This window comes from Manis pentadactyla, chromosome 3, assembly GCF_030020395.1.
Source record: "Manis pentadactyla isolate mManPen7 chromosome 3, mManPen7.hap1, whole genome shotgun sequence".
Taxonomy (NCBI): Eukaryota; Metazoa; Chordata; class Mammalia; order Pholidota; family Manidae; genus Manis; species Manis pentadactyla.
The window spans coordinates 138,047,420-138,074,228 of NC_080021.1; the positions used below are offsets into that span (position 1 = coordinate 138,047,420).

The 26,809-nt window shown below is 41.1% G+C and overlaps 1 protein-coding gene and 1 long non-coding RNA gene across 14 annotated transcripts in view; one reads left to right on the plus strand and one right to left on the minus strand.

Annotated features, from left to right (window-relative positions):
* Positions 1-1,153: 1,153 nt before the first annotated feature.
* Positions 1,154-21,271, minus strand: LOC118922057 (uncharacterized). The gene is made up of 3 exons (XR_005028612.2): positions 20,004-21,271; positions 12,001-14,128; positions 1,154-4,049 (listed from the first exon to the last, which is right to left on the minus strand). It is a non-coding gene; the product is annotated as an uncharacterized LOC118922057 (long non-coding RNA).
* A 111-nt stretch (positions 21,272-21,382) lies between these two features.
* The window catches only part of TUT7 (terminal uridylyl transferase 7), a 60,363-nt gene continuing 54,936 nt past the window's right edge, over positions 21,383-26,809 (plus strand). For 8 of the 13 annotated variants that reach the window (XR_005028610.2, XR_005028611.2, XM_057498525.1 and 5 more), the window contains exons 1-3: positions 21,383-21,522; positions 22,261-22,338; positions 22,641-23,184. Coding sequence is in view for 11 of the 13 variants with exons in the window: in XM_057498525.1 (XP_057354508.1) it covers positions 22,671-23,184 (514 nt within the window). In the remaining 2 variants the exon portion in view is untranslated. The other 5 variants (XM_036904332.2, XM_036904334.2, XM_036904329.2 and 2 more) reach the window with 5 other exon arrangements.

Sequence of the window (26,809 nt, forward strand, 5' to 3'; positions counted from 1 at the left end):
TGTACAAGATCCATCTTTGTTGCGAAAAAGCCCAGGTCAGTCCATTTGGGAAGGGGAATACATGCGGGGTTATAGATGTCAGCTGGCACCATGGCTCCTGCAAAAATCACCCTGCATGAAGTGAGATGGCTGTGACACTCCTACAGTAGAAAAGGAGGAAGAGTCAGGAAGGAAGAAAAAGTTGGGAGAAAGAAAGAGTCAGTGAAATGGTGGCTATGCAGTGACAAAGGAGATAACTCCACAAATTTTCACCAAAGCTACTAACTCCACAAAGGCTTGGGAGTGGGTTATCAGTACATGCAAGATTCCCATCTGAGTGATAGGTTACCAAACAGAGAACATACATGCAGAAATAGGAGTAAGAGGAGCTCATGCATATATGGGTAAACACACATAGAATTCCTAAAGTTTCAACATGTCATAAGCAGATGTGGCAAGGTGAAAAAAAGTACCAAAAAGATAAGACAGACAGTATGAGAGTGGCCTGCCACAGTGAGGGAACCACCTGTATTCATGCTGGTGTGCAACCATGCACACCATCACTCACCCATCTATACTGGTTGGGCTCCAACTGTGGCCAGGCACTATGCTAGGCTGTGGGACACTAGTGTGGGCAAAGCCAGAGTTCTGGCTCCCTGGTGCTTACACACTAGTGGGAGAGATAGACATTGATCAACTAACTGTAAAAACATTTGTAAAATTGCAATTGTGAGGAGTGCTATGAAGAGGGAGTTCATGGTAACCTGAGAGAATATTAACAGAGGGATGGGCCCAGTCAGGGAGATCAGCAAGGCTTCCCCAAACACGTGACGCTTGACCTGAGCACTCAGCAATGAGAAGATACTAACTGGGTGAAGAAAGGAGAGAGAGAGATGCAGCTGGGTAGAAGGATATGCATAAAGGCCCTGGGGTGGCAGGTTTGAGGAGTGAAAGGAGGCAAAGTGTGGCTGGGGCAAAGAGAGCCTCAGAGAATGGGCCCACAGCAACGGGAAGTGGGGAAGAACCAGGCTCCTTGGGGACTGCAGACCGTGTGAGGGACTCAGACTTTATCACAATAGCAGTGGGAAGTCACTGAAGGTAAACTGACAGGAACTCCCAAGGAAGCCTGAAAATGGCAAGTGAGACCCCTATTTACACTTTATCCCCCCTTTCCTTGACATTTCCACTAGCTATCAATCTGGTTTGGCCTGAATAACTGAGCATGCCCAAAATCAGAAAAGAAAATGTGTATATTGCCAACTTAGTAGCTTCATTTAAAAAATCAGTATTGTTAAAATGAATTTTCCATCAACCTACAAGAAAATCCCCCAATTCTGAACCACCATGAAAACACAAATGCCGAGTATGTAAATTCATTATTCAGTATTTAATCTTTAGTTACTTTAAAATTACTGGATTAGGAGTCAAACAGCCTGAGTTCTAATTCTGACCTGGTCATTCTTTAGACATATGGTGTTGAGTCTCCAAACCTCTCTGAGTCTCAGTTTCCTCATCTGTAAACTGAGGCAATAACCCTTGCCCAATGTTTCCCCCAAGATTAAAGTGAGAGCCTTCTCTAAAACAGCAGTATACCAAATAAAGAGATTATTATTAATCTTTCTCAAAACTGCATTGGAAAATGCTCAACTTACTCTATTCAGGTAACAAGGTTTTTTTTAACTTCACATATCAAACTGTTTTCAATATTGTTATAAAAAATGTTTTATCTTAAAAGTCATTGCCTTCTAATATGTTATAAAACTACTTCTTGTGTACATAAAACCACCAAAGCGGAGATTGTTTGAGAAGAAAAGTCTCATTTTATTGTAGCACAGATGAAAGATTCAGTTCAAGTATTACCTACTTGTTTTATATCTATTTTTAAAAGGAAAAGGACGTTTAAAAAGATGCTTAACTCATAAAAAAAAACATACATGTTGAAACTACATGAGATGCTATTTCTTATTCACCACTTGGCAAAAATGCAAACTCTTGACAAGTTTGTTGGACAGATGGTGGGAAAATAGGCTCTCTCATTCACTACTGGTGGGTACAAAATGGCACAATTCCCATAGAGGGAAATCACAATTCTAGAAAATTACCCTGAAAATATACCCCAACAATACAAGAAAACACATGCACAAAATTATGCATTGCAGCATTATTTGTTATTGCAAAAAAATTGGAAACACCCTAAGGACTCATACATGGAGTTGGATTGAATAAACTATGATGCATTTACTCAGTGGAAAATACAGTTGGAAAAATTAAAAAAGAATGCTATGAAATAAGATTGATTTTCAGAATACATTAAGTGAAAAAAACAAACAAATCGAGGTGCTAAAGAGTATATGCAATATGCTACATTTTGTATGAGGTAAAATATGTATTTATTCATTTGTTTATATAAAAAAGAAACAGATGAATTTGGTTGCCTGTAGGGGCTGAGGGATAGGAATAGAAAAGATGGAAAGGGGACAGGACCTGCCTGAATATAGACTTTTATGTAGTTTTGGATTTTGAACCACATTAGCATTTTACCTATTTAAAAAATTAAATTAAATTAGCAAGAAGGGGGGTGTTAGGACAACCTGAAAGTGAAAGAAATGATTGGACTTGATTATAACCAAGTTGATAACACAATTACAAAAAAAAAAGAATTAACCCAAAAGACTTTTGAACATAATAAAATATTCTGACTGCACACTTTTAGGGGAATATATTCTGAGGTCAAAAGAGTCATGAACTTCACTTGGTAAGCTTGTTTTGGGTAATGATGATGGTGAGGCAATTCTAAAACTGTGTTGTTTATAGTGCAGGGTTGAGCAAATGAGTAAATATATTGATGTTTTGAGAGAACAGGGAATTCACCAAGGGAGAAAAAAGGTACAAATATGGAATTAAGAAAGGAGAGAGGAAGAATCCTATACTATTGGACTGGGTATCAATTAGAGGTATCATTATGAACTCATGGTTGTTAAAAGTGTTTCCTAGTTCTGTCCATTGAGAGGACCTAAAAGCCATTTCACCCCAGAGCCATGAGCACACATGGCACCCAGGTCTTGTTTTCTCAACATTTCCCAAACCCTTTAGGAAAATGCCTAACTGCCAGGTGAGCCTGGAACATCTTGCTGTGCTAGGAATTAAGAAAGTGCTCAAAATTGGGGAAACTATCTGACTACTGCAAAAGAACAGGCCTGCACTCTTCAAAAGTGTCAACATCATCAACGAAAAACAAAACACAACCAAAAAGACTGGCAACCTGAGTTACATTAAAGATCACTAAAAAGACATGAAAATAAATGCAATGTGTGATCCTGTTCGAATCTTGAATAAAAAAATAAAGCGGTATTAAAGTAAAATGTATCCTATTATTGGGACAATTGCAGAAATTTAACTATGAGCTGCCTATTAGAAAAGATGAAATATGCTGAATGTGATCACTGTATTGTGGTTATGTAGGAAAATATCCTTACTTTTGAGAGATACAGGCTGAAGCTTCAGCATCTAGATGTCTGCAGCTCTCAAATGGTTCAGCTAAAGAAAACACGCAGGCACAAAGGGAGGAAAAGAGGGAAGGAGGGAGAGAAAGGAAGGTAAAAATACTTATCATCCATAATGCAGGCTTTATGTATAGTCACTGCAAGAAACCAGCAGACAATCTGAGGACCGTATCACTTTGGATTCTTAGCCATAATGCAAGCCCTAGCAAAAAGTCCCAACACGTCTGGGAGATAGCCAAATTTAGCAACAGAATTAATTAATTCATTCATTCAATACAGGACACCCAGTTAAATTTTAATTTCAGATAAAGAGCAAGCAACTTTTTAGTTCAGTTATTTAGTACCAAATATTGCCCAGGACACACTATATTTACCTGGCAACCCCACCCAGGAGATAAAGCATGCCAGTTTAGGAACACAAGGACATTTCAAGGTTAGGGCCACTTATATTTTTTATTTAATTTCTATTTGATCAAACTCTACCCTCTTATCTTTAATGAAGTCTACTCTTCAAGCCACATTTTCACCTTATGATATCTGGCCCACTTCTAATTTAGGGTCAATTTTCTCTTACTGAATTTTTTTTTTTTAATATATAATTTTCTTTATCTAATTTATGCACAACAGAATTTTTTTTTTTGAGAGGGCATCTCTCATATTTATTGATCAAATGGCTGTTAACAACAATAAAATTCTGTATAGGGGACTCAATGCACAATTATTAATCAACCCCAAGCCTAATTCTCAACAGTCTCCAATCTTCTGAAGCATAACGAACAAGTTCTTACATGGTGAACAAATTCTTACATAGTGAATAAGTTCTTACATGGTGAACAGTGCAAGGGCAGTCATCACAGAAACTTTTGGTTTTGATCACACATTATGAACTATAACCAATCAGGTCAAATATGAACATTTGTTTGATTTTTATACTTGATTTATATGTGAATCCCACATTTCTCCCTTATTATTATTATTATTATTATGTTTAATAAAATGCTGAAGTGGTAGGTAGATGCAAGATAAAGGTAGAAAACATAGTTTAGTGCTGTAAGAGGGCAAATGTAGATGATCAGGTGTGTGCCTATAGACTAAGTATTAATCCAAGCTAGACAAGGGCAACAAAACATCCACGGATGCAGAAGATTTCTCTCAAAACAGGGGGGGTGGGGTTCTAAGCCTCACCTCTGTTGATCCCCAATTTCTCACCTGATGGCCCCCCTGTGACTGTGCCTGTCTTAGGTTGTTCCTCCCTTGAGGAATCTTACCCGTCTCTGGCTAACCAGTCATCTTCCGGAGCCATATAGGGAAATGTTAAGTTGGTAAGTGAGAGAGAAGCAATATTGTTTGAAAAGGTTAGCTTTTTACTTCTTTGCAGATTTATGCCCTGTGGCTTCTATGCCCAGCATTTGTCTTGAGGTATCTTTACCACTTGGAAGAATTATGATACTCGGTAATTTCGATATGAGGCACGAATTCTACTTAAGAGTCATAATTAGGAAGGAAGAAGAAAAGCTATAGAAGTAGTAGACGGAAGAAAACATGGGAAGATTGACTATTTCTTTGACATATCTTCTTGTAGAGTAACATAAGCGTGTATAGGTTTTAAACTACTAATTAAATTGCACACACACATTAACATAATAGGAATACAGCTACATAATCAAAGCAGACCTACAATTACCAGCCATCTCCAGTGAAACCAAGAAAACCAGTTAGGCACCATAGGCATTTGTGAAAACTTATCAATGATATGATGGATATTGTCTAACTGAATTTGAATAGTTTTAGAAAAATCAGACAAATTAAAACAACACATTCCTGGGAACTGTTCACATCCCATATGTTCTTTTAACAGTAGATAGTCTGTAGTCACAAGATTTTGGAGCGCTGCAACTTGCACTTCTCCTAATTCTTGGGTGAGTTCCGACAGTATAGATTCAGTCAAATTTGTTGTTTTACTGTGTGCACAGGCCACCTTAGATATCTCCTTCTTCATTCCAATGGCAAGTCCAGGAACGGGTGGGATGAATGTAGCTACAACTGCAACAGCGCCAGGATCTTTGTTGAAGTTTTTTGATGATCATCTTCTGGAATGACTCTTCCAGACAATGTTGATGTTGGAAGTTCTTCTTCATATCATATCTTAATTCATTTTCTGGGTGGCCAAATTAGGCTTTGATCCTCTGTATAAACACAAACAAACCCTTTGCCCACCCTTTTGTATGCCCTTTATATCATTGTGAAGAACTTATTGGAGATCACCACACAGGAACTGCATTTTCTTTTTTTAAGAGAAAGGAATATTATCAGAAAAATGTACTTACATAGCTGATCATCTGACACCCCTTAAATGATCAAAATTAAAGATATTTAAAGCATGCATTAATCGTTGATTTACAATTAGTTTATCCTATCAGTGAATAATCCCCCTTTTCTTTCTTTCCTTTTTTTTTTTTGTTATCCTTAATCTACAATTACATGAAGAATATTATGTTTACTAGGCTCTCCCCTATACCAGGTCCCCCCCACAAACCCCTTTACAGTCACTGTCCGTCAGCATAGCAAAATGTTGTAGAATCACTACTTGTCTTCTCTGTGTTGTACAGCCCTCCCCTTTCTCCCACCCCTCCCATTATGCATGCTAATCATATTACCCCCTTTCTTCTTCCCCCCCCTTTATCCCTCCCTACCCACCCATCCTCCCCAGTCCCTTTCCCTTTGGTACCTGTTAGTCCATTCTTAGGTTCTGTGATTCTGCTGCTGTTTTGTTCCTTCAGTTTTTCCTTTGTTCTTATACCTCACAGATGAGTGAAATCATTTGGTATTTCTCTTTCTCCGCTTGGCTTATTTCACTGAGCATAATACCCTCTAGCTCCGTCCATGTTGTTGCAAATGGTAGGATTTGTTTTCTTCTTATGGCTGAGTAATATTCCATTGTGTATATGTACCACTTCTTCTTTATCCATTCATCTACTGATGGACACTTAGGTTGCTTCCAATTCTTGGCTATTGTAAATAGTGCTGCGATAAACATAGGGATGCATCTGTCTTTTTCAAACTTGAGTGCTGTGTTCTTAGGGTAAATTCCTAGGAGTGGAATTCCTGGGTCAAATGGTAAGTCTATTTTGAGCATTTTGAGGAACCTCCATACTGCTTTCCACAATGGTCGAACTAATTTACATTCCCACCAGTAGTGTAGGAGGGTTCCCCTTTCTCCACAACCTCGCCAACATTTGTTGTTGTTTGTCTTTTGGATGGCAGCCATCCTTACTGCTGTGAGGTGATACCTCATTGTGGTTTTAATTTGCATTTCTCTGATAATTAGCAATGTGGAACATCTTTTCATGTGTCTGTTGGACATCTGTATTCCTTTTTGGAGAACTGTCTGTTCAGTTACTCTGCCCATTTTTTAATTGGATTATTTGTTTTTTGTTTGTTGAGGTGGTTGAGCTCTTTATATATTTTGGACGTCAAGCCTTTATCAGATCTGTCATTTACAAATATATTCTCCCATACTGTAGGGTACCTTTTTGTTCTATTGATGGTGTCTTTTGCTGTACAGAAGCTTTTCAGCTTAATATAGTCCCACTTCTTCATTTTTGCTGTTGTTTTCCTTGCCCGGGGAGATATGATCAAGAAGAGGTCACTCCTGTTTATGTCTAAGAGGTTTTTGCCTATGTTTTTTTCTAAGAGTTTTATGGTTTCATGACTTAAATTCAGGTCTTTGATCCATTTTGAATTTACTTTTGTGTATGGGGTTAGACAATGGTCCAGTTTCATTCTCCTACATGTAGCTATCCAGTTTTGTCAGCACCATCTGTTGAAGAGACTCTCATTTCGCCATTGTATGTCCATGGCTCCTTTATCAAATATTAATTGACCATATATGTTTGGGTTAATGTCTGGAGTCTCTAATCTGTTCCACTGGTCTGTGGCTCTGTTCTTGTGCCAGTACCAAATTGTCTACATTACTATGGCTTTGTAGTAGAGTTTGAAGTTGGGAAGTGAGATCCCCCCTACTTTATTCTTCTTTCTCAGGATTGCTTTGGCTATTCGGGGTCTTTGGTGTTTCCATATTAATTTTTGAATTATTTGTTCCAGTTCGTTGAAGAATGTTGCTGGTAATTTGATAGGGATTGCATCAAAGCTGTATATTGCTTTGGGCAGGATGGCCATTTTGACGATATTAATTCTTCCTAGCCATGAGCATGGGATGAGTTTCCATTTGTTAGTGTCCCCTTTAATTTCTCTTAAGAGTGACTTGTCATTTTCACGGTATAGGTCTTTCACTTCTTTGGTTAGGTTTATTCCTAGGTATTTTATTCTTTTTGATGCAATTGTGAATGGAATTGTTTTCCTGATTTCTCTCTTCTATTGGTTTTGTTAGTATATAGGAAAGCCACAGATTTCTGTGTGTTAATTTTGTATCCTGCAACTTTGCTGTATTCCGATATCAGTTCCAGTAGTTTTGGAGTGGAGTCTTTAGGGTTTCTTATGTACAATATCATGTCATCTGCAAATAGTGACAGTTTAACTTCTTCTTTACCAATCTGGATTCCTTGTATTTCTTTGTTTTGTCTGATTGCCATGGCTAGGACCTCCAGTACTATGTTAAATAACACTGGGGAGAGTGGGCATCCCTGTCTAGTTCCCAATCTCAGAGGAAAAGCTTTCAGCTTCTTGCTATTCAGTATAATGTTGGCTGTGGGTTTATCATATCCGGCCTTTATTATGTTGAGGTACTTGCCCTCTATACCCATTTTGCTGAGAGTTTTTATCATGAATGGATGTTGAATTTTGTCAAATGCTTTTTCAGCATCTATGGAGATGATCATGTGGTTTTTGTCTTTCTTTTTGTTGATGTGGTGGATGATGTTGATGGATTTTCGAATGTTGTACCATCCTTGCATCCCTGGGATGAATCCCACTTGGTTATGGTTTATCATCCTTTTGATATATTTTTGAATTTGGTTTGCTAATATTTTATTGAGTATTTTTGCATCTACATTCATCAGAGATATTGGTCTGTAATTTTCTTTTTTGGTGAGGTCTTTGCCTGGTTTTGGTATTAGGGTGATGTTGGCTTCATAGAATGAGTTTGGGAGTATTCCCTCCTCTTCTATTTTTTGGAAAACTTTAAGGAGAATGGGTATTATGTCTCCTCTGTGTGTCTGATAAAATTCCGAGGTAAATCCATCTGGCCCGGGGGTTTTGTTCTTGGGTAGTTTTTTGACTACCGTTTCAATTTCTTTGCTCGTAATTGGTTTAACTTTTGTGTTTCTTCCTTGGTCAGTCTTGGAAGGTTGTATTTTTCTAGGAAGTTGTCCATTTCTTCTAGGTTTTCCAGCTTGTTGGCATATAGGTTTTCATAGTAGTCTTTAATAGTTCTTTGTATTTTTGTGGAGTCTGTCGTGATTTTTCCGTTCTCATTTCTGATTCTGTTGATTTGTGTTGATTCTATTTTTCTCTTAATAAGTCTGGCTAGAGGCTTATCTATTTTGTTCATTTCCTCAAAGAACCAGCTCTTGGTTTCATTGATTTTTGCTATTGTTTTATTCTTCTCAATTTTGTTTATTTCTTCTCTGATCTTTATTTTGTCCCTCCTTCTGCTGACTTTAGGCCTCATTTGTTCTTCTTTTTCCAGTTTCGATAATTGTGATGTTAGACTATTCATTTGGGATTGTTCTTCCTTCTTCAAGTGTGCCTGGATCACTATATACTTTCCTCTTAAGACTGCTTTTGCTGCGTCCCACAGAAGTTGGGACTTTGTGTTGTTGTTGTCATTTGTTTCCATATATTCCCTGATCTCTATTTTAATTTGTTCGTTGATCCATTGATTATTTAGGAGCATGTTGTTAAGCCTCCATGTGTTTGTGAGCCTTTTTGTTTTCTTTGTAGAATTTATTTCTAGTTTTATACCTTTGTGGTCTGAAAAGTTGGTTGGTAGAATTTCAATATTTTGGAATTTTCTGAGGCTCTTTTTGTGGGCTAGTATGTGGTCTATTCTGGAGAATGTTCCATGTGCACTTGAGAAGAATGTATATCCTGTTGCTTTTGGATGTAGAGTTCTATAGATGTCTATGAGGTCCATCTGTTCTACTGTGTTGTTCAGTCCCTCCGTGTCCTTATTTTCTGCCCGGTAGATCTATCCTTTGGGGTGAGTGGTGTGTTGAAGGCTCCTAAAATGACTGCATTGCAGTCTATTTCCCCCTTTAGTTCTGTTAGTATTTGTTTCACATATGTTGGTGCTCCTGGGTTGGGTGCATATATATTTAGAATGGTTATATCCTCTTGATGGATGGAGCCCTTTACCATTATGTAGTGTCCTTCTTTATCTCTTGTTACTTTCTTTGTTTTGAAGTCTATTTTGTCTGATATTAGTACTGCAACCCCTGCTTTCTTCTCTCTGTTGTTTGCATGAAATATCTTTTTCCATCCCTTGACTTTTAGTCTGTGCATGTCTTTGGGTTTGAGGTGAGTTTCTTGTAAGCAGCATATAGATGGGTCTTGCTTTTTTATCCATTCTATTACTCTGTGTCTTTTGATTGGTGCATTCAGTCCATTTACATTTAGGGTGACTATTGAAAGATATGTACTTATTGCCATTGCAGGCTTTAAATTCGTGGTTACCAACGTTTCAATTTAGCCTCTTTAGTATCTTACTGACTAACTTAGCTCGCTTATTGAACTGTTATATACACTGTCTGAAGATTTTTTTCTTCTCTCCCTTTTTATTCCTCCTCCTCCATTCTTCATATGTTGGGTGTTTTGTTCTGTGCTCTTCTTAGGAGTGCTCCCATCTAGAGCAGTCCCTGTAAGATGCCCTGTAGAGGTGGTTTGTGGGAGGCAAATTCCCTCAGCTTTTGCTTATCTAGGAATTGTTTAATCCCTCCATCATATTTAAATGATAATCGTGCTGGATACAGTATCCTTGGTTCAAGGCCCTTCTGTTTCATTGCATTAAATATATCATGCCATTCTCTTCTGGCCTGTAAGGTTTCTGATGAGAAGTCTGATGATAGCCTGATAGGTTTTCCTTTATAGGTGACCTTTTTCTCTCTAGCTGCCTTTAATACTCTTTCCTTGTCCTTGATCTTTGCCATTTTAATTATTATGTGTCTTGGTGTTGTCCTCCTTGGGTCCTTTCTGTTGGGAGTTCTGTGTATTTCCGTGCTCTGTTCGATTATTTCCTCCCCCAGTTTGGGGAAGTTTTCAGCAAATATTTCTTCCAAGATACTTTCCATCCCTTTTCCTCTCTCTTCTTCTTCTGGTACCCCTGTAATACGGATATTGTTCCTTTTGGATCGGTCACACAGTTCTCTTAATATTGTTTCATTCCTGGAGATCCTTTTATCTCTCTCTATGTCAGCTTCTATGCGTTCCTGTTCTCTGGTTTCTATTCCATCAATGGCCTCTTGCATCTTATCCATTCTGCTTATAAATCCTTCCAGAGTTTGTTTCACTTCTGTAATCTCCTTCCTGGCATCTGTCATCTCCCTCCGGACTTCATCCCTTAGCTCTTGCATATTTCTCTGCATCTCCGTCAGCATGTTTATGATTTTTATTTTGAATTCTTTTTCAGGAAGAGTGTTTAGGTCTGTCTCCTTCTCTGGTGTTGTCTCTGTGATCTTGGTTTGCCTGTAATTTCGCCTTTTCATGGTGATAGAAATAGTTTGCAGAACTGGGACGAGTGACGGCTGGAAGAACTTCCCTTTTTATTGGTTTGTGGCCCTCCGCTCCTGGGAGAACAGTGACCTCTAGTGGCTTGTGCTGGGTAGCTGCGCGCAGACAGGGCTTCTGATTCCTGCCCAGCTGCTATGGAGTTTATCTCCACTTTAGCTTTGGGCATGGCCTGCCTCGGGCTGCTGCTCCAAAATGGTGGAGCCGGGTTGGAAGGGGAGCGGCCGGGAGGCTATTTATCTCCGTGAGGGGCCTCCGTGCTCCCTGCTGCCCAGGGGGTTAGAGTGCCAAGAGATCCCCAGATTCCCTGCCTCTGGACTAATTGTCCCGCCCTGTCCCTTAAGGCTTCCAAAAAGCACTCGCCAAAACAAAACAAAACAAAACAAAAATTAAATAAATAATTAAAAACCAAAAAAAAGCCGCTCGCTTTTCTTTGTCCTCAGGCACCGGCCTCAGGGACCCACTCACCGGTCTTGCTGCCCTGTTTCCCTAGTATCCAGGACCCCACGCATGCGCTGTGTCTGCGCTCTGGTCCAGATGGCTGGGGCTGGGTGTTCAGCAGTCTTGGGCTCCCTCTCCCTCCTGGCTCCGACTCCTCTCCTCCCGCCAGGAGTTGGGGGGAGCGGCGTTCGGGTCCCGCCGGGCTGGGGCTTGTATCTTACCCCCTTCGCGAGGCGCTGGGTTCTCGCAGGTGTGGATGTGGTCTGGATGTTGTCCTGTGTCCTCTGGTCTCTATTCTAGGAAGAGTTGTCTTTGTTATATTTTCATAAATATATGTGGTTTTGGGAGGAGATTTCCACTGCTCTACTCACGCCACCATCTTGGCTCCGCCGACCTCTTACTGAATTTTGAAGCTTTCCCCCACTCCTATCACCTTTGACTTCTAAATACTTCACTTTTCTGTCCCTTACATTACCTTTTTCCCTTCTTAACTTCCACCTCTTTGTCCCAAGAGGGAACAGTTCCAAGGCAACAGATCATAGTTAGCAGGGATCACTTCTGGAAATGTGAGTCACGGTGGTACCCCATCCAATGTCATTAAATACCTTAACTTGAGCTGGTTGGGTCTCTCCCTGACTAAGGGAGCCCCTATATGTCTTAACAGAGCATTTTTGGTACATTTGGCATCCAGGAGGCCAGAGCAGCTCAGAGCAAAGATATACATATTACACTCTATTAAATTCCCCCTTATCAGCCAAGCCCCTTCTTTTTTGGCCTTCTTTATCAACTTCTCTTGTTTTACTTAATGTTTACATGGTGGACAACCTCAGTATTTACTCCTGGGCATTTTCTCTTCTCTCCCTTATGTCTGGTGCTTTCCAAGTTTCAATCATATGCATATCATCTTCATAATTTTTGATATCGCCAGATAACTATCAATAATTTTCATTACACAGATTTGGTTTTTAATTTTATATATATTTTTTGATTTTACATCACAACTATAGATGAAAATTTAGTGTCACAAATAGAAGATAAATCTAAAAAATAAAAACCCCCATATAAAATTTAATTTTAATTTAGATTTTAAATAATCAGTAAAAACAAACCATTATAAATAAATCAGTTATGAAAATGCAAACACTAAAATAAGTTATTCAATGACAAGAACTGAACTGGCTCGTGGTCAGTCCAGAAGAGTGCATCTTTGGCTTCACATTCCTTGTCTCTTGCTTACAGTTAGGGAAACTGAGGCTCAGGAAGAAAGATAACTTGCCCAAGACCAAAGCAGAGCTGGATCTATAACCCAGGAACAGTGAGTCTCAGTTTCAGAGAGTGGACTCAGAAAAAGAGAGATCAAAAAGGAACAGTGAGCAGAATCACAGAACCCAAGAATGGACTAACAGTTACCAAAGGGAAAGGGTCTGGGGAGGATGGGTGGGAAGGGAGGGATGGGGGGTGAAGAAAGGGGGCATTACGATTAGCATGTATAATGTGGGTGGGGCACGGGGAGGGCTGTGCAACACAGAGAAGACAAGTAGTGATTCTACAGCATCTTACTACACTGATGGACAGTGACTGTAATGGGATTTGTTGGAGGGGACTTGGTGAAGGGGGGAGCCTAGTAAACATAATGTTCTTCATGTAATTGTAGATTAATGATACCAAAATAATATAATATAATATAATAAAATAAAATATAAAAGAAACAGTGGCTCTTCAGGGTGTGAGGGTTCAGTCAGGGCACAGGAGCTTAGTGCATGGCAGACAGAAAAGCATATAAACATTAAAATCAGGAAGACTGTGGTCAAGTCTCAAACCAGCCAGTATAAAGCCACATTCCCACATGCCTGTGATTTTACTCTGTGAGCCCGTTTTCCAACACAACTCACAAATTGTAGAATCGTAAGACAATCAGGCACATGTACTGAGTGCTCAGCCCAGTGGTTATTATGTCAGTAGAAATTTCCTTTCTTCCTCATCCACCTTTGCATCCCCAACCCTACCACAGACCCATCCACCACCAACTGAAGCTCCTTTTGAAGGAGATAGATTTCTTTCCTGAACAATCCAGCCCTGATTTCTCTCTGTCACTGCCCTATGTGCTGGGAGAAGGGACTCCACCTGTGCAGGGCTGACTGGTAAGAGGCAGCAGCTTCCTGACATCTTCTGGGGGTTGGTCTATAATGACAAAGATGCCTAGAGATGGGTTCTGACAGCCTCAGATAACCCCAGCATCAGGCAGCAATAGGAGGGCTGCAGACTCGAAGGAGGAACCCACAAGTCAAGGGCTATTCTCAGGTTCTAGACAGTGACTGCTCAGCAGCCTCTTGGGAAGTTTGACGCCAGGAGAGCCATCAGGGGCAGGGTTGCAGGTAGCCTTGAGGAATCTTGAGTGCAGCATTTGATGAGTGTGGAGCTAAGAGGACCATTCTCCAAGATGACAAGTTGCACGCAGGGAGTCTAAGAAACAGCTGGGAGTGGGATTATTCAGCTTCCACAGGAAAAGGGATGGTTGAGACCTGGAAATGGGGAAAGGAAGGAAAGACAGGGCAACTAGTCACCATGGCAACAGGAAGGAACAAAGAACTGTCCTCCCTCAGAGGGAAAGATTCGTTTAAAGCATGTGATTCATCCCCAGTTTAGAACCAAGGGGAAGACCACCCAGGAGAAACAGAGGATGATTTCAGAAGTATAAAATAACAGAAGGGCATGGTCAAGCAAAGGAGAGCCAAATTTGGAATTTTCAGGCATGCTTGAGATTCTTCACATCATTGAAAAAAAATCCAGGTGCTTCTGGACTCTTCCTGGAGCCAAGGAAGACAGATGGCAAAGCAGCCAGGAGATTGCCAGGACTTGGGGGAAGCAATGGACCGCCCATGTTAAAACTGGCAGGGAGTTGCAGCTAGATCTGGAGAAGGATGCACAATGCCATCAAGTGTAGGGTGGGTCCAAGTCAGCAACAACAAACTACTGAAGGTGGACTGAGCTGAAGAACTAACCCTGAGTCCAAGAGTCCCACAGCTCAGCATCAGATATCTAGCAACAAGGTAAAGAAAAAAGACTGGAAAGACCAGAGAAGCAAGAGGACCACTCCAGGAGCCTATGGCTGTGTACCCAGGGACTTCTCTCCAACCATATGACCCCAGGTCATCACATCCCCAGATAACATGAGATGCAAGCAGAGGAGGGAATCTGAACAATAGGACATAGAACCAGAAGAGACCAAACCTTCAAAGATACAATTTAAATTAGAAAAGGCTGAGATATGTTAACTGGCAAGTTTAAAAATTCTCCCCATAGTTCCGAGAGGGCAGCAGGGCCCCAGAGAAAGATTTAGATCAATTTTAGAGAGGGGGAAAAAATGGTATATTCATCTAAGTCAAGTCTTAAATTTTTAATTTCAGGACATTTGTTGTCTTTACTGTATTTTTCAACCCTTTGTGAACTGGGTCTATCTATGTTTGTTTCCTCACATTATCAGGCACTTGACATTTGTTTAAAAGATGAAATGAATGAGTGACTACAGATAATGAATTCTAGAACAGCAAAGTCTAGGATCTAATCACTAGAGTACACTCTAATGATTAGCTCACTGACTTCCCTAAGATTTGAAAACACATACTGGAAGTAAAATTCTTCTACTTTACACAACTGATCTTAGGTTCTAACTATAAGGTCCTAGAGTCATTTAAACTAAGACTCTTTGGCAGGCCAAAGTGGGAGACTCTGTTAGCCCTCTTCAATTCCTCAAGCCCCAGAAGTCAGAAAAGTCCAGTCTCAGCCTAACTTGAAGGAAGTGCTGGAGAGACTACATAAGGAGAGCTCCCCAAAGGCCCCTGGAATGTTGTCTCCCTCCCAATACAAAAACACCATATTTTTTTTACATATATTTTTCAATTTTCATATATTACATCAAACATATATTTTTCAATTTTCCCACCCATACCCTAATTTACAGGAAAGTCAAAATTCATTCCAAAGTCTAGGGACAAATTTGTTTAATGAAATGGAATAAACATTGTTGGCTGTCAACCATTCTCACATTTCTCCTTCCTAATGGGACCCAGATCTCATACAATGTCCCATCCTTTCTCAGGCAATTCAAGTGCCCCAAGCAAGCTGATCCTAACCCCTGGCTCCCAGGCTGAGGCTGAACAAGGTTCTCGACAGGTGGTGATATTGCCCTCCAGGGACATTTGGCAATGCCTAGAGATATTTTTGATAGTCACAACTAGGGGGAAGGCATCTACAGGTAGAGACCAAGAACTGGTTAAACATCCTGCCATGCATAGGACAGCCTCCTACAACAAGCAATTCTCCAACCCAAAATGCCAATAGTCCTGAGATAGAGAAACCCTGGTCTAAGGGTAATGGTATTACCAGTCTCTTAACAGAGACTGACTTAAGAAGCCTTTGACCAATTAAGGATACCAAGAAGTAAAATGAAGTTTGCAAGAGTTTCTTGGAAACTTTGCCCTGGCTTCCAGAGGCCACCTTCTCTCCTACCAGACACTGCGCCGGACAGATCTAAAGTCAGTAACTGGCACTGAATTGCGCCACTCTGGGTCAGCAGCCTGAAGATAAGGTCCCCATACACAGGAGAGCATGACCACTGGATGAAGCTGGCAACGAAGTCTACATCACGCCTCTGATCTCTTAGTTTTGTGAGCCAATATCCTCATTGTGTAAGCCAGTTTAAATTGGGTTTTATATCAGACTCAAAGTTGGATGCATCTGTTAGGCAGAAAGACAGATATGAGTGGGATAAAAAGAGGGTGAGGCCCACCAAGAACTCAGAGAGTTAATCAGATTAAGCCAGAGAGCTAGAAAAGACTCACACCCTTTGCAATGTGAGTTCATTCCATATGTTCTGAATCTGGGCTGACCTTGAGACTTGCTCTAGCTAATGCAGGTGAGATAAGGCAGAGACCTGAGACAAGCACCATGAATAATTTTCCTAAAAATGCCAAGATTAACATAATATGAACAAGGACTTATCTTAAGGGTAGGAAAGCAGTCTTTACTGATGTATTCCCAGTACTTGGGAGTGGCCACTATCTTAGAAACAAAAGGTTTGTCCTACAAAATTACCTAGAGGACTAGCTATAGGCAATGACATACTGTCTCTCACCAGAGAAAGAATCATGAGATGCGCCTGCGTGACAAACCTACACCCCCAACCCCTTACCTCTGCCTCATTCTTGAAAGCCTTAAAAGACAGAATCCTCCTAACATTGCCTGCACTCCCCTTTCTTGGAGTGTGTATTTTCAAGTCTTTTTAATGCTCAACTTATTACACTTCCTCTCTGTGCTCTTCCAGTGGTGTCTCTGTCACTTTGCTATTCCATTCCATTTTCTAGACTTTACGTCTTCACTCTCTCTGTCCTACTCCAGATAAGCAAGTAAACCTGCTTTTATCTACCTTGACTCTAGCCCACTCCTCCCTTAGAGCGTATTCAAGTAAAACTTGCATTCTGCTTCACTACTGTGTCTCTGCCCTTCAATTCTCTGTTGAGGCAGGAACAAGAACCAAGAACAAACTCATCACCCCAACATATTTGGTGCCGACTCGGATTCCTACTCCTGGTAAGCCGCATGTGTCTTGCCCCCTGGGTGGAGGCACTCACTTCCTTCTCTGCCTCTCATGGATAAAAAACAGATATGCCCATGCAAAGATTTCCTTTTTAGTGTTCTCAAATTTCTCCTACTCATTGCATTTCTTTTCTTCCCTTCCTCTAAGCTTTTTGTACTATCTGCTGGTTGGCTAATGGGGTGACCCCCGACCCCCAGCAGAGACCCTCATTTTATGATCCCCTTGGTTGTAAGATGTCCACCAGATGCGGGCAGAGGCAGTACTGCTTGTGCTGGCCTTGCAGGGAACCCCTCCCTAGGAGGCAGGTCATGATTAGGTCCTCAAGAATATCACCCAGAGTGGTAGCCAAAAGATTTCTCCCTTTAGTCTCTTTTTCATCAATGGCTCCCTGCAGGAGCTAAGAGCCTTCTCATTTGCCTTGATAGTATGACCCTTTGTCCCTTTCACACTCAGAGTTCTTTCTAGTATCTCATCAGCTCTATTTGCTCTATTTTCCATTAGAGGGAAACAGACACTTTTACTCTGATGAGATCTGCAAGTCCACTTAACTTTTACCTCCCACTGAGAACCCACCTCTCCAGTCTAACAGGCAGCCTGCAGGAGCAACACAGCCTAAGGCGAAAACCTCTACCTCAGCCCAGCAGTTTTTTTTCTCTCACAGCTGCCTGCCTCTCAGCCCAGGGAACCAGAGACAATCTTTCCTAACTAGCTTGGTAGTTTCTTTGGGTCCAAACCTTGACTTCCTATCGCCCTCTGACAAGGCTTTATTGGATCTCCAGGACGCTTGCCTAGACAGAACCCTCTCTCTATGCCTTTTGCTGACTCGGGGCTCAGTTGAAAGCCACCTCCCATCCCTTCTTCCACCTTTACGCTGGCACCTGTAGTTACTGCCAAAACCTTGACCAAGTGAGACTAAGCAAGTATACAGACCAGAGTTTCCTTGACATCACTCTCCTAGAATCCTATTCTCCCATTTCCTCTGAATGTGTGCCTCCTTCTCTCTCGGGTTGCCCACACTCCCCTTTCTTGGAGTATTTTCAAAAGACTTTTTAATGCTCAACTTTCTCTCTGTGCTCTTCAGTGGTGTCTGTCACTTTGCTATTCCATTCCATTTTCAAGACTTTAAGCACAAGACTTCACTCTCTCTGTCCTACTCCAGATAAGCCAGTAAACCTGCCGTTATCTACCATGACTCTAGCCCATTCCCCCCTTAGAATGTATTCAAATAAAACTTTCATTCCGCTTCACTACTGTATCTCTGCCCTTCAGTTCTTTGTTGAGACAGGGACAGGAACTGAGAACAAACTCCTATCACCCCAACACATCCTAAACAACTCAAGAAGTACTCTAACTCAGTTATCTGACAAATTTGAAAAAAAAAAAAAAGAAGATAAAGTAAAGAAAAAGAAAAAGAAAATCTTTGTAGAAATGTTGAAAACTCGGCAGACAGTGTAGGAGGAGTGAGGGAGGGGTAAAATATTTTAAAGTTTCCCAGTTCATTTTTAATCCTGTCATAGTATTAGACCTTTGTAAGAGTACTAATACACCTTAATGAGAAGGGAATCATGTTCACGTGGTCTCTACCTGTTCACATACAAAGAACCACTGCTGGAGAGCCTAGCATGTCCTGTATCTTTCATTCATTCCACAAATATTTCTAAAGAGTCTGACATGAGTCAGGAAATGTTCTAGGTCCTAGAGGACATACTGGCAAACAGAACAGGCAAATCTCTGCCCTTGCTGAACTTGCATTCTAGAGAAGGGAGACAGAAAAGAAACAAATATCCATAATAAAAAGCCAAATATCCATAATAATAGTCACGGCAGGTGGCAAGGTACACTTAGTGCTAGAAAAAAAAGAGTAGGTGAGGGGGATTAGGAAGGCAGAGGAGAAGGTGGTGATAGCAATTTAAATGGGTGGTCAAAGTAGGCCTCATTGAGAAAGTGACTGAAAAATATGAAGATGAAGATGTGAACAATACAGACACCCAAGGGAGGGAAAGCATTCTAGACAGAACAAACAGCCAGTGTAAAGCCCTCAGGCAAGAGCTTTCCTGGTGTGTGAAAGAATTGCAAGAAGGCAAGTGTAGCTAGGGTGGAGTAAGGGAGTTAGAGAAATAAGGGATGGGATCAAAAGTAAGAGAGGGGCTTTGAGCCATTGTAAGGCCTTTGGCTTTTACTCCCAGAGAAATGGGGTGGGGGGTGGGGCTACTGAAGGGGTTTTGAGGGGAAATGATAATGTGGCTCAGATTTTAACATGAGTTTTCCATCTATAATGTTGAGAACAAAGGAGGAAAGGTATTAGTTAATGATTGCAGCAATGCAGCAAAGGTGATGACTAAACGTCAGGTGGGAAGCAGTGAAGGTGGTGAGAAGTCACCTGAAGGAGTCAACATTAATTCACTAACAAAGTGGATAAAAAACACCAGGAGGAAAACTGGCTGACAAAGCTATGAATCAAACTGCATTTCTGACTTCATGGCCATACAAGAAAAAAAGCACTGGCACTGTTAAAGGTTGGGTTGTCAAGATGTTAAGCTTCTGGGTCAAGACAGAAGACACACAGTAATACACGGGCCAGTGTTAATGACCTCTGAACCAGACAGCCTCCAAATTTCTGCTTCATGTTGTTGGAGTAAGTCTAGGCCATGAAGCAATACCCACAAAGACTGAGAAACTCAGTATCCTCCAGTGACATCCAAAGAAAAAGCAGGCTAAACTTTTCAACTGGTTTTTAAGGATCCCCATGACAAATATAAATTCTCATTGCAGTATAACATGAACAAAAGGAGATATTTTACCTGTCAGTATATTTTGATTAGTATCGCATCTGGTTTTAGGGAGCCCCATTTATCCTCAAGATAAATCTTAAAAACAAATTTAGAATAGAAATTAGGCTTTCGGAAACACATTGCAAATACAAAATATTGTAAACTCTTAAAAAAAGATGTATCCTCAACTGCTCTTCTAGAACTGTAGACAACCAAGGCAGACTTCCTAAACCAGTTCTTTTGTACAGGAATTACTTGACTGGGCGTGGTGACGCTGTTGTCCCATAATAAAGGTAATCATGTATCATCACTCCTTTTGAACTTTATTAAGTCATTATCTGCCTGTCGAACCGATTATTGGCTTAATTCTCAGGTACTTTCAGAACCAAAGCATCTAGATAAGGTATTATACAAAATCTGTACCAACAGGTTTTAAATCACTTTTAGTACAGATACTAGTTAAGGATAGCCTCTGCTCGTTAGGGTTTGGATTCCAGCAGTGCCATTTACTCCACCATAAACGCTATTTCTCGTCCTTAAAATGGGTATAGTGGCATTTTCCTCGCAGGTGTAAGGATTATGAGTTAATATTTGTAAAGGCCTCAGAACAGTGCCTAGCGATAGCCAGTAACTTATTTCATTATTAAGACCATTGCCTCACAGAATCTCATGGATTTAAGTTTAAATGCTCTTAAAAAGCAGAGAAATCAAAACTGTCACATTGTCTCAACAATCCCTCATTTTTAGTTCCTCGAGGCGTTCAAACACTGCAGACAGCAAGAAAGGGAACTGTCAAAAGAAAGAAGCCCCCGGTTGTTTGCTGGCTCCAGGTGTTCATTCTTCGTTCAAAAATTCCAGTGTGCTCCTGCCCGATCACACACTCTTCTAATCACGGTTTTGTTTTTAGTAAAACTAATCCGTACAGTCTAAGGGGTAAAAAGCAGAGCACTTCCCTCGACCATACTGAGACCTGGGTAAGCAGCAGTTGCCTAAACGCTGGCATTTCTAGACCTCCCTGAGGCGATAAAACACTCGTAATTATCAGAAACACAGCAAGAGCGCCACGAGGCCTTAGAACGGGCTGAACTTGGCCCTGGAGCCAACCAGGCGTGTCCGGGGCAAAGCCCAGCCTCCGCGCCGACTGCGGGCTCCACGTCTCTCAGCGAGAACCAGCGGTTTCCTTCCCGCGTCTTCCCAGCGCTTCTAAGGCCTAGGAAAGAGAGGCGCCTCTAGCGGGGCGAGACCTGACCGAGGCAGACACGGCAGGAAGGACCACGGCCTGAAGCGACTCCTATCGCGCACGGAGCTCACCCAGCGGCGGAAGCGGGCGGGGCGGGGCGGAAGCTGGAAGGGAGGGGCGGGGAGGCGGGCTGCCCTCCGAGAGCGGCGCGCGTTTCCGGCGTGAACGGCTGAGTGCTCGGGCGGGGGCACCACCGGCCGCTAAACGCGCACAATGAGACAGCGCTGAGCGCCGGAAGTGGGGCCGAAGGAAAACACGGAGAGGGAGCCCAGCCGGGACAGGAAGAGGCGGGGGACCGCGGCGGAGGCGGTGAGTGCTCCCGGATCCTTCTCCCCAGGTCCCTCCAAGACTCGCCTCTGGGGTGGATCTCCGGTGGGGTCTCCGGCCTCCAGAATAGAGGACGGGTCCGGCCCGGGAGATTCGTTGACTCCATCCACCCCCGGCCTCTTCATCCCGGTTGTGACGACCGGGGAGCCCCCAGGCCGGCGGGGACTGAGCTCTTTGGTTCTAGTCCGCATCTTCACTTTGTGTCAAACCTTGCGGGGGCCGGAAAAGAAGGGATTCGGGTGGAGACACTCGGCCCCGGCCCCTTGACCGGCTGGGGGGATCCCGGAACCCCACCGAGGAAGCAGGTCACTTCCTGCTTCCTGGTCCCCGCGGTGTCTTCGTGGCCAGGAGTGCAGGGACACCTCCTCTTTCACCTTTTCCCGAAGGGTGGAAACTGAGGCATCAGATGGGGATGGAAGAGGGAGGATTGCTGTTCGTGATAAAACCCAACTCGTTTGGGTTTGGAGAATGAGGACTGGGGAGGTTAGCTGGAGTTGTCCCCTGGTTGGCAACCCAGCCCCTCTGACTAAAGCCGAACCTTGGTGGGGAAACCTGCCCCTCCGTAACCCGAGAGATCTTAGGCTATGGTTCTGAATAGTCGTGAAGGGAGCTGAGACCCCCGGGACGGAGAAGTGGAGTTGAGATGTACTGTACTCACATAAAGTTTCGTTTACTTTGTATAACACTTAAAAGTAATTGCCAAACTTTTTTTTTTTTAAGATTGTTTCGGAAGTTTTCTAACTATATTCTTGGGATGAGGTGTTCGCCTATTTTGAAGAGAAGCGCTTTGTTATATAGGTAAAACCCAACCAACTTTTTTTTGTATAAACATTTTTATACTACATTTCTTGAGACTGTTAAGAAGCTTCCCTTATTTACAGATGTAATCTTCATGTTGAATAGTAAGTACTGTTTTCAAGAAGAATATTATAGGACTGATTAAGCCTCCTCACTTCTCTTGTAATACATTGATTACTGGAATTTAGGAAGGAAAGTCTTACAGGCTTTTGAGCATCTGTGCAATAATTGTGTGGCATTTTATATACTTGGTATGATATCTTGTTATAGTTTGATTGTTCCCCGAAAATGCCTTCCTTCAGGTGCAAGGAAGAAAACTGAAGTCAAGAACCATGGGAGATGGAGCAAAACCTTATTTTGTGAAGCGTAAAGACCGAGGGACTGTTGATGATGAGGATTTCAGAAGGGGTCACCCCCAACAAGATTATCTAATAATGGATGATTGTGCTAAAGGCTATGGCAATAAAATGGAAAAAGGCCTTCCAAAAAAAAAAATACCAGGGAACTATGGGAATACCCCCAGGAAAGGACCATATGCTGTTTCCAACAATCCGTATGCATTTAAAAACCCAATTTACAGTCAACCCGTTTGGATAAATGACACCCACAAAGATCAGAATAAGAGATGGCTATCTGATGAACTTGCTGGTAATTCAGACAGTTGGAGAGAATTCAAACCTGGACCTAGATTTCCTGTTACAAACCGACCAAGAAAAGACTCCTTTCAAGACAGTGAAGATGGATATAGGTGGCAAGATGGTCGAGGCTGCAGAACTGTAAGAAGACTGTTCAATAAAGACCTGACAAGCCTAGAAACCACATCAGAGATGGAAGCAGGAAGCCCTGGTAATGTGTTCCAACTTGTCAAGTTAGAACTCAAAGTCAGCTATGTCTTGTCTTTTTCATGCAAATGAGTTTTATTATTTTCACCAATACAGTTCCATTTTTTCACAGTTTCTGTTTATTTAATGTGATTATTTTGATGATTGTAATCATATTTGAGCAATTTCAACATATTGCATGTTTTGGTCCCTTTAAAAGTTTACCGTGAGGCTCATTTTACTTGAGTAAATATATTTCCCATTGGTCCTCTATACAGAAAAGGGTGTTCAGTCCCCCCGGGGACTGTATCGTAATTTCTGAGTGGCGTTTATGTGTTCTCTAAATTTTGTGTTTGAATAATGAATGTGTCTACAATATAAATGACAGAATATAAAGCTAAGAAAAACTTTATTTGATATAAAAACATAGACTGCATATATCTCCTGTCACAGAGGGATAAATGTCTTTTGGGTGGAGCATCAGTCTCCAGAGGAAGAAAGTCCAAGATTGTTCTTTTCTCAAAAGCAAGCATGGCAAACAGGTTGAGAAGCATTAAGTTTTGAAAGTCAGAAATACAGATAAAACTTTGCCTTTTAGTTAGAGTAAAACCAAAATTCATTTCTAAGTGCCCTGTGTGCTTGATAACAACTGCCACAAAATAATTGCTTAAACGTTTTCTAAAAGGCAAATAATAGATTTTGTCTGTGTAGCAATCATTTATGTAAACAAAATTATTTTTATGTAGTGTGCAATAATTACTGAAATGAAATAAAGTCATAAATTTCAAGGCAAAAATAAATAATGTTTAATCTGAAAATACAAATTATACTTGGAAAAATGGGCTTTTAAGTTTATTAGCTATAAGCCTTTTTTTTAGTGACCATATAGAATGTGTTGAAAACTAGCCAGCACTTTTTAAATGTTTTGAGTTTAAATGCATTTGGGCAATATTGATGCCAGAAGCCCCTTTCCTTCGTGTTACTTTACAGTGGCCAGTTTAAATATATGTTACCTGTAACCTGGACATTTAGAATACTTAACAGGGAAAAGGCTGCTTTTTATTTTTAGAGTGTCTTATGATAGTATTAAGTGGGAGAAAAGGTGCTGTTTTTCATTTTCTAGAATAGGAAAAGCAAGAGAAAATGCCTTGTATCAAACAGCAGAAACAGAATGGGGTATTATAGAGAAATCAAACAGTAGGCAGAGATGAAACCCTAGCCTCGTAAATACTTAAAGGAGAAAGAACTTGAAAGAATTGTCTAATGCAGTGCTCTGTTGTGATTTATCGAAGGTAGAATCAAAATTTTACAAAGCAGGCAGGCAGCTGAGGCTGGGAGAGGTTAAGTTTATCCAGACTTGTTCACACAGAATGCTAGAAGAGGAAGTGAAACTGAAATTTGTCCTGTGTTGCTATGGCCATTAGCTCAGCCTCTCTGGACCTAGAATCCTTTTGCTTTGTGTATTTTTTAATTCGGTGTATATTTCAGTATTTCCGTATTACTGTGTCCAGATGGGACGTGGATATTTTAATTTAGTTACCTTAGTTGGTATTTTAGAAAAGAAAAGGCTGATCTTGAGCAGCATTATAAGAAGATTTATAGATGAAGTTTGCAACCAGACAGGTATTAAAAGGGACTGTTTACAGACCAAAAACCTCATAAGGCACATATTCTTGTTTAGTCTTAAAAGCAACTAAAGAAGTTGCTTTTAAATGGTTTTGAATAGGACATAGATACATTTTCATTATCTTTTTTTATTAAAGGCAATCCTAAAGCCCCCATGTTCTCTATGAAATACTGGTGTGTGCCTTCACAATTGCTACATCAAGAACTGGTCAGCTTCTATCCCTTCAGAATCTTCATAAAGGAAATATTAAGCCTTCATATAATGTTGCTTACTGTAGAGAGAAATTCAGTTTAAAGTACAAACTTTGCACTGCACCCAATATCCTCAAGGATGTCACTAAAGGGAATGAAATTTTCCTTAAACCAAATGATATCTTACTAAGGAACAGTCTTGTTAAATCATGGAAGAAGATGTAATGAAAATTATCTTAGATTTGCTTTGTTTTTTAATACTTCCTAGTTTTCAGTTCTACATTAACTGCCCCTATTTCATCCTTCAAATATCCTAGATTGCCAGTATAATGTATTTGGGACAGTGCCATTAATGATCATAGCTGGAGAATATCCACTCAAATACACATGTCCTTTGTGAGTGGAATAATGGGCCATATGCAAATAAAATATGGGAAACTTGGAATACTGTATATAGAGAATTCATATTGCAAAAAACCTGAGATGAGTCAAGTAGACTTCCCCTAAGTAATTATGGGAACTTTTTAGCAACACCCAGCTTCGCCTCCCAAGATTCTCTCCGATGAGATTTTACTGGACCGTTTTTTACAACGCAGGCCTTGTCAGTTCTGTGCTAGTCTAGATATGAATGCATATGCTGCAAGAAGAGGTTTTTTAGTGAGTTCTTTCAGTTATTGTATTGTTAAAACAGAAGGCTGAATTTCAAAATTCCATCTGTTGCCAGGCAGCTGCGTTTGGGAGGGTCTCTCCCTGCGCACTAGGTGAAACAGCAGCTCGGACAGGGGAGGATTCTTGACTCTGAGAAAGAATTCTTGACCAGGTTGGACAAATGCTGGTAAGGAAGCAATTCATTAAAATGAGAGTAGCAGTGAATGGCAGAAGCTGTGCAGGCAGCAGAGAGCAAGAAAGAGCAGAGAATGGAAAGGGAAACTCATGAAACTCCTGCTTGGCATAAGGCAAATCCCTTGCTAACTCCTGAAGCCCGGGTCACCTGGTATCCAGTGTCCATTTGAATCTGCACAGCATGGGAACTGAGCCCCTACTACCCCAGGATCTGGAGGAGCTGCAGAGCACTGGATGGAATGAGTCTATGTTCTGAGAACTTCAGCTTCCCTACTTGTCTGAAATAAAATGGGAGAGAGAAAAGGATTGTGTTAAGACTAGAAAGCTGAATGAAATAGCAAAATGACAAAGACGTTTACCACTGGAGGTGGAGGCCAACACGTTCTTGACTTTATCGTGGAAAAGAGTTGAGAGACAAGTTCAGTCAGCTTATGCAACAAGAAAACTTATATGATATAAGACAATACACACTCAGGAGTGTGGGCAATCTGAGAGAGGAAGAGCACTTAAGGGTTTAGGGTTTGGGGTTTTATAGGACCTTTAGGTAGGGGTCAACATAAGGTATAATGTATATAGGTGATTCATAATTCCTTTGAAGTTTTGTTTTAAGAATAGGATTATTTAGGTCACTGTGTTGGTCCAGATCTTTGGCATTCTTTATCCACATACCTTCTTTTACACTTTGGAGGTCTATCTCCTGTCCTGGTTACAAAGTTACTTAACTGAAAGAAGAGGAAGAACAGCACATAGATTAAGTTAAAGAATAAACTGGGCCTTTTTCGGAGGCTAAGTAGATTTTACAATGACATGACCCTTGTGGCATTTCCCTGCCCTAACTCACATCCATGCTTTAATCTCCATTTCAAATCCCTTTGCTTTGACTTAATCATATAACCCTAGACAAGTTACTTATTTTCCTGGGCCAGCATTTTCCCCATCTGTAAAATGGGGATAATACTGTGACAGGATCACTATCGGGATTAAATAAG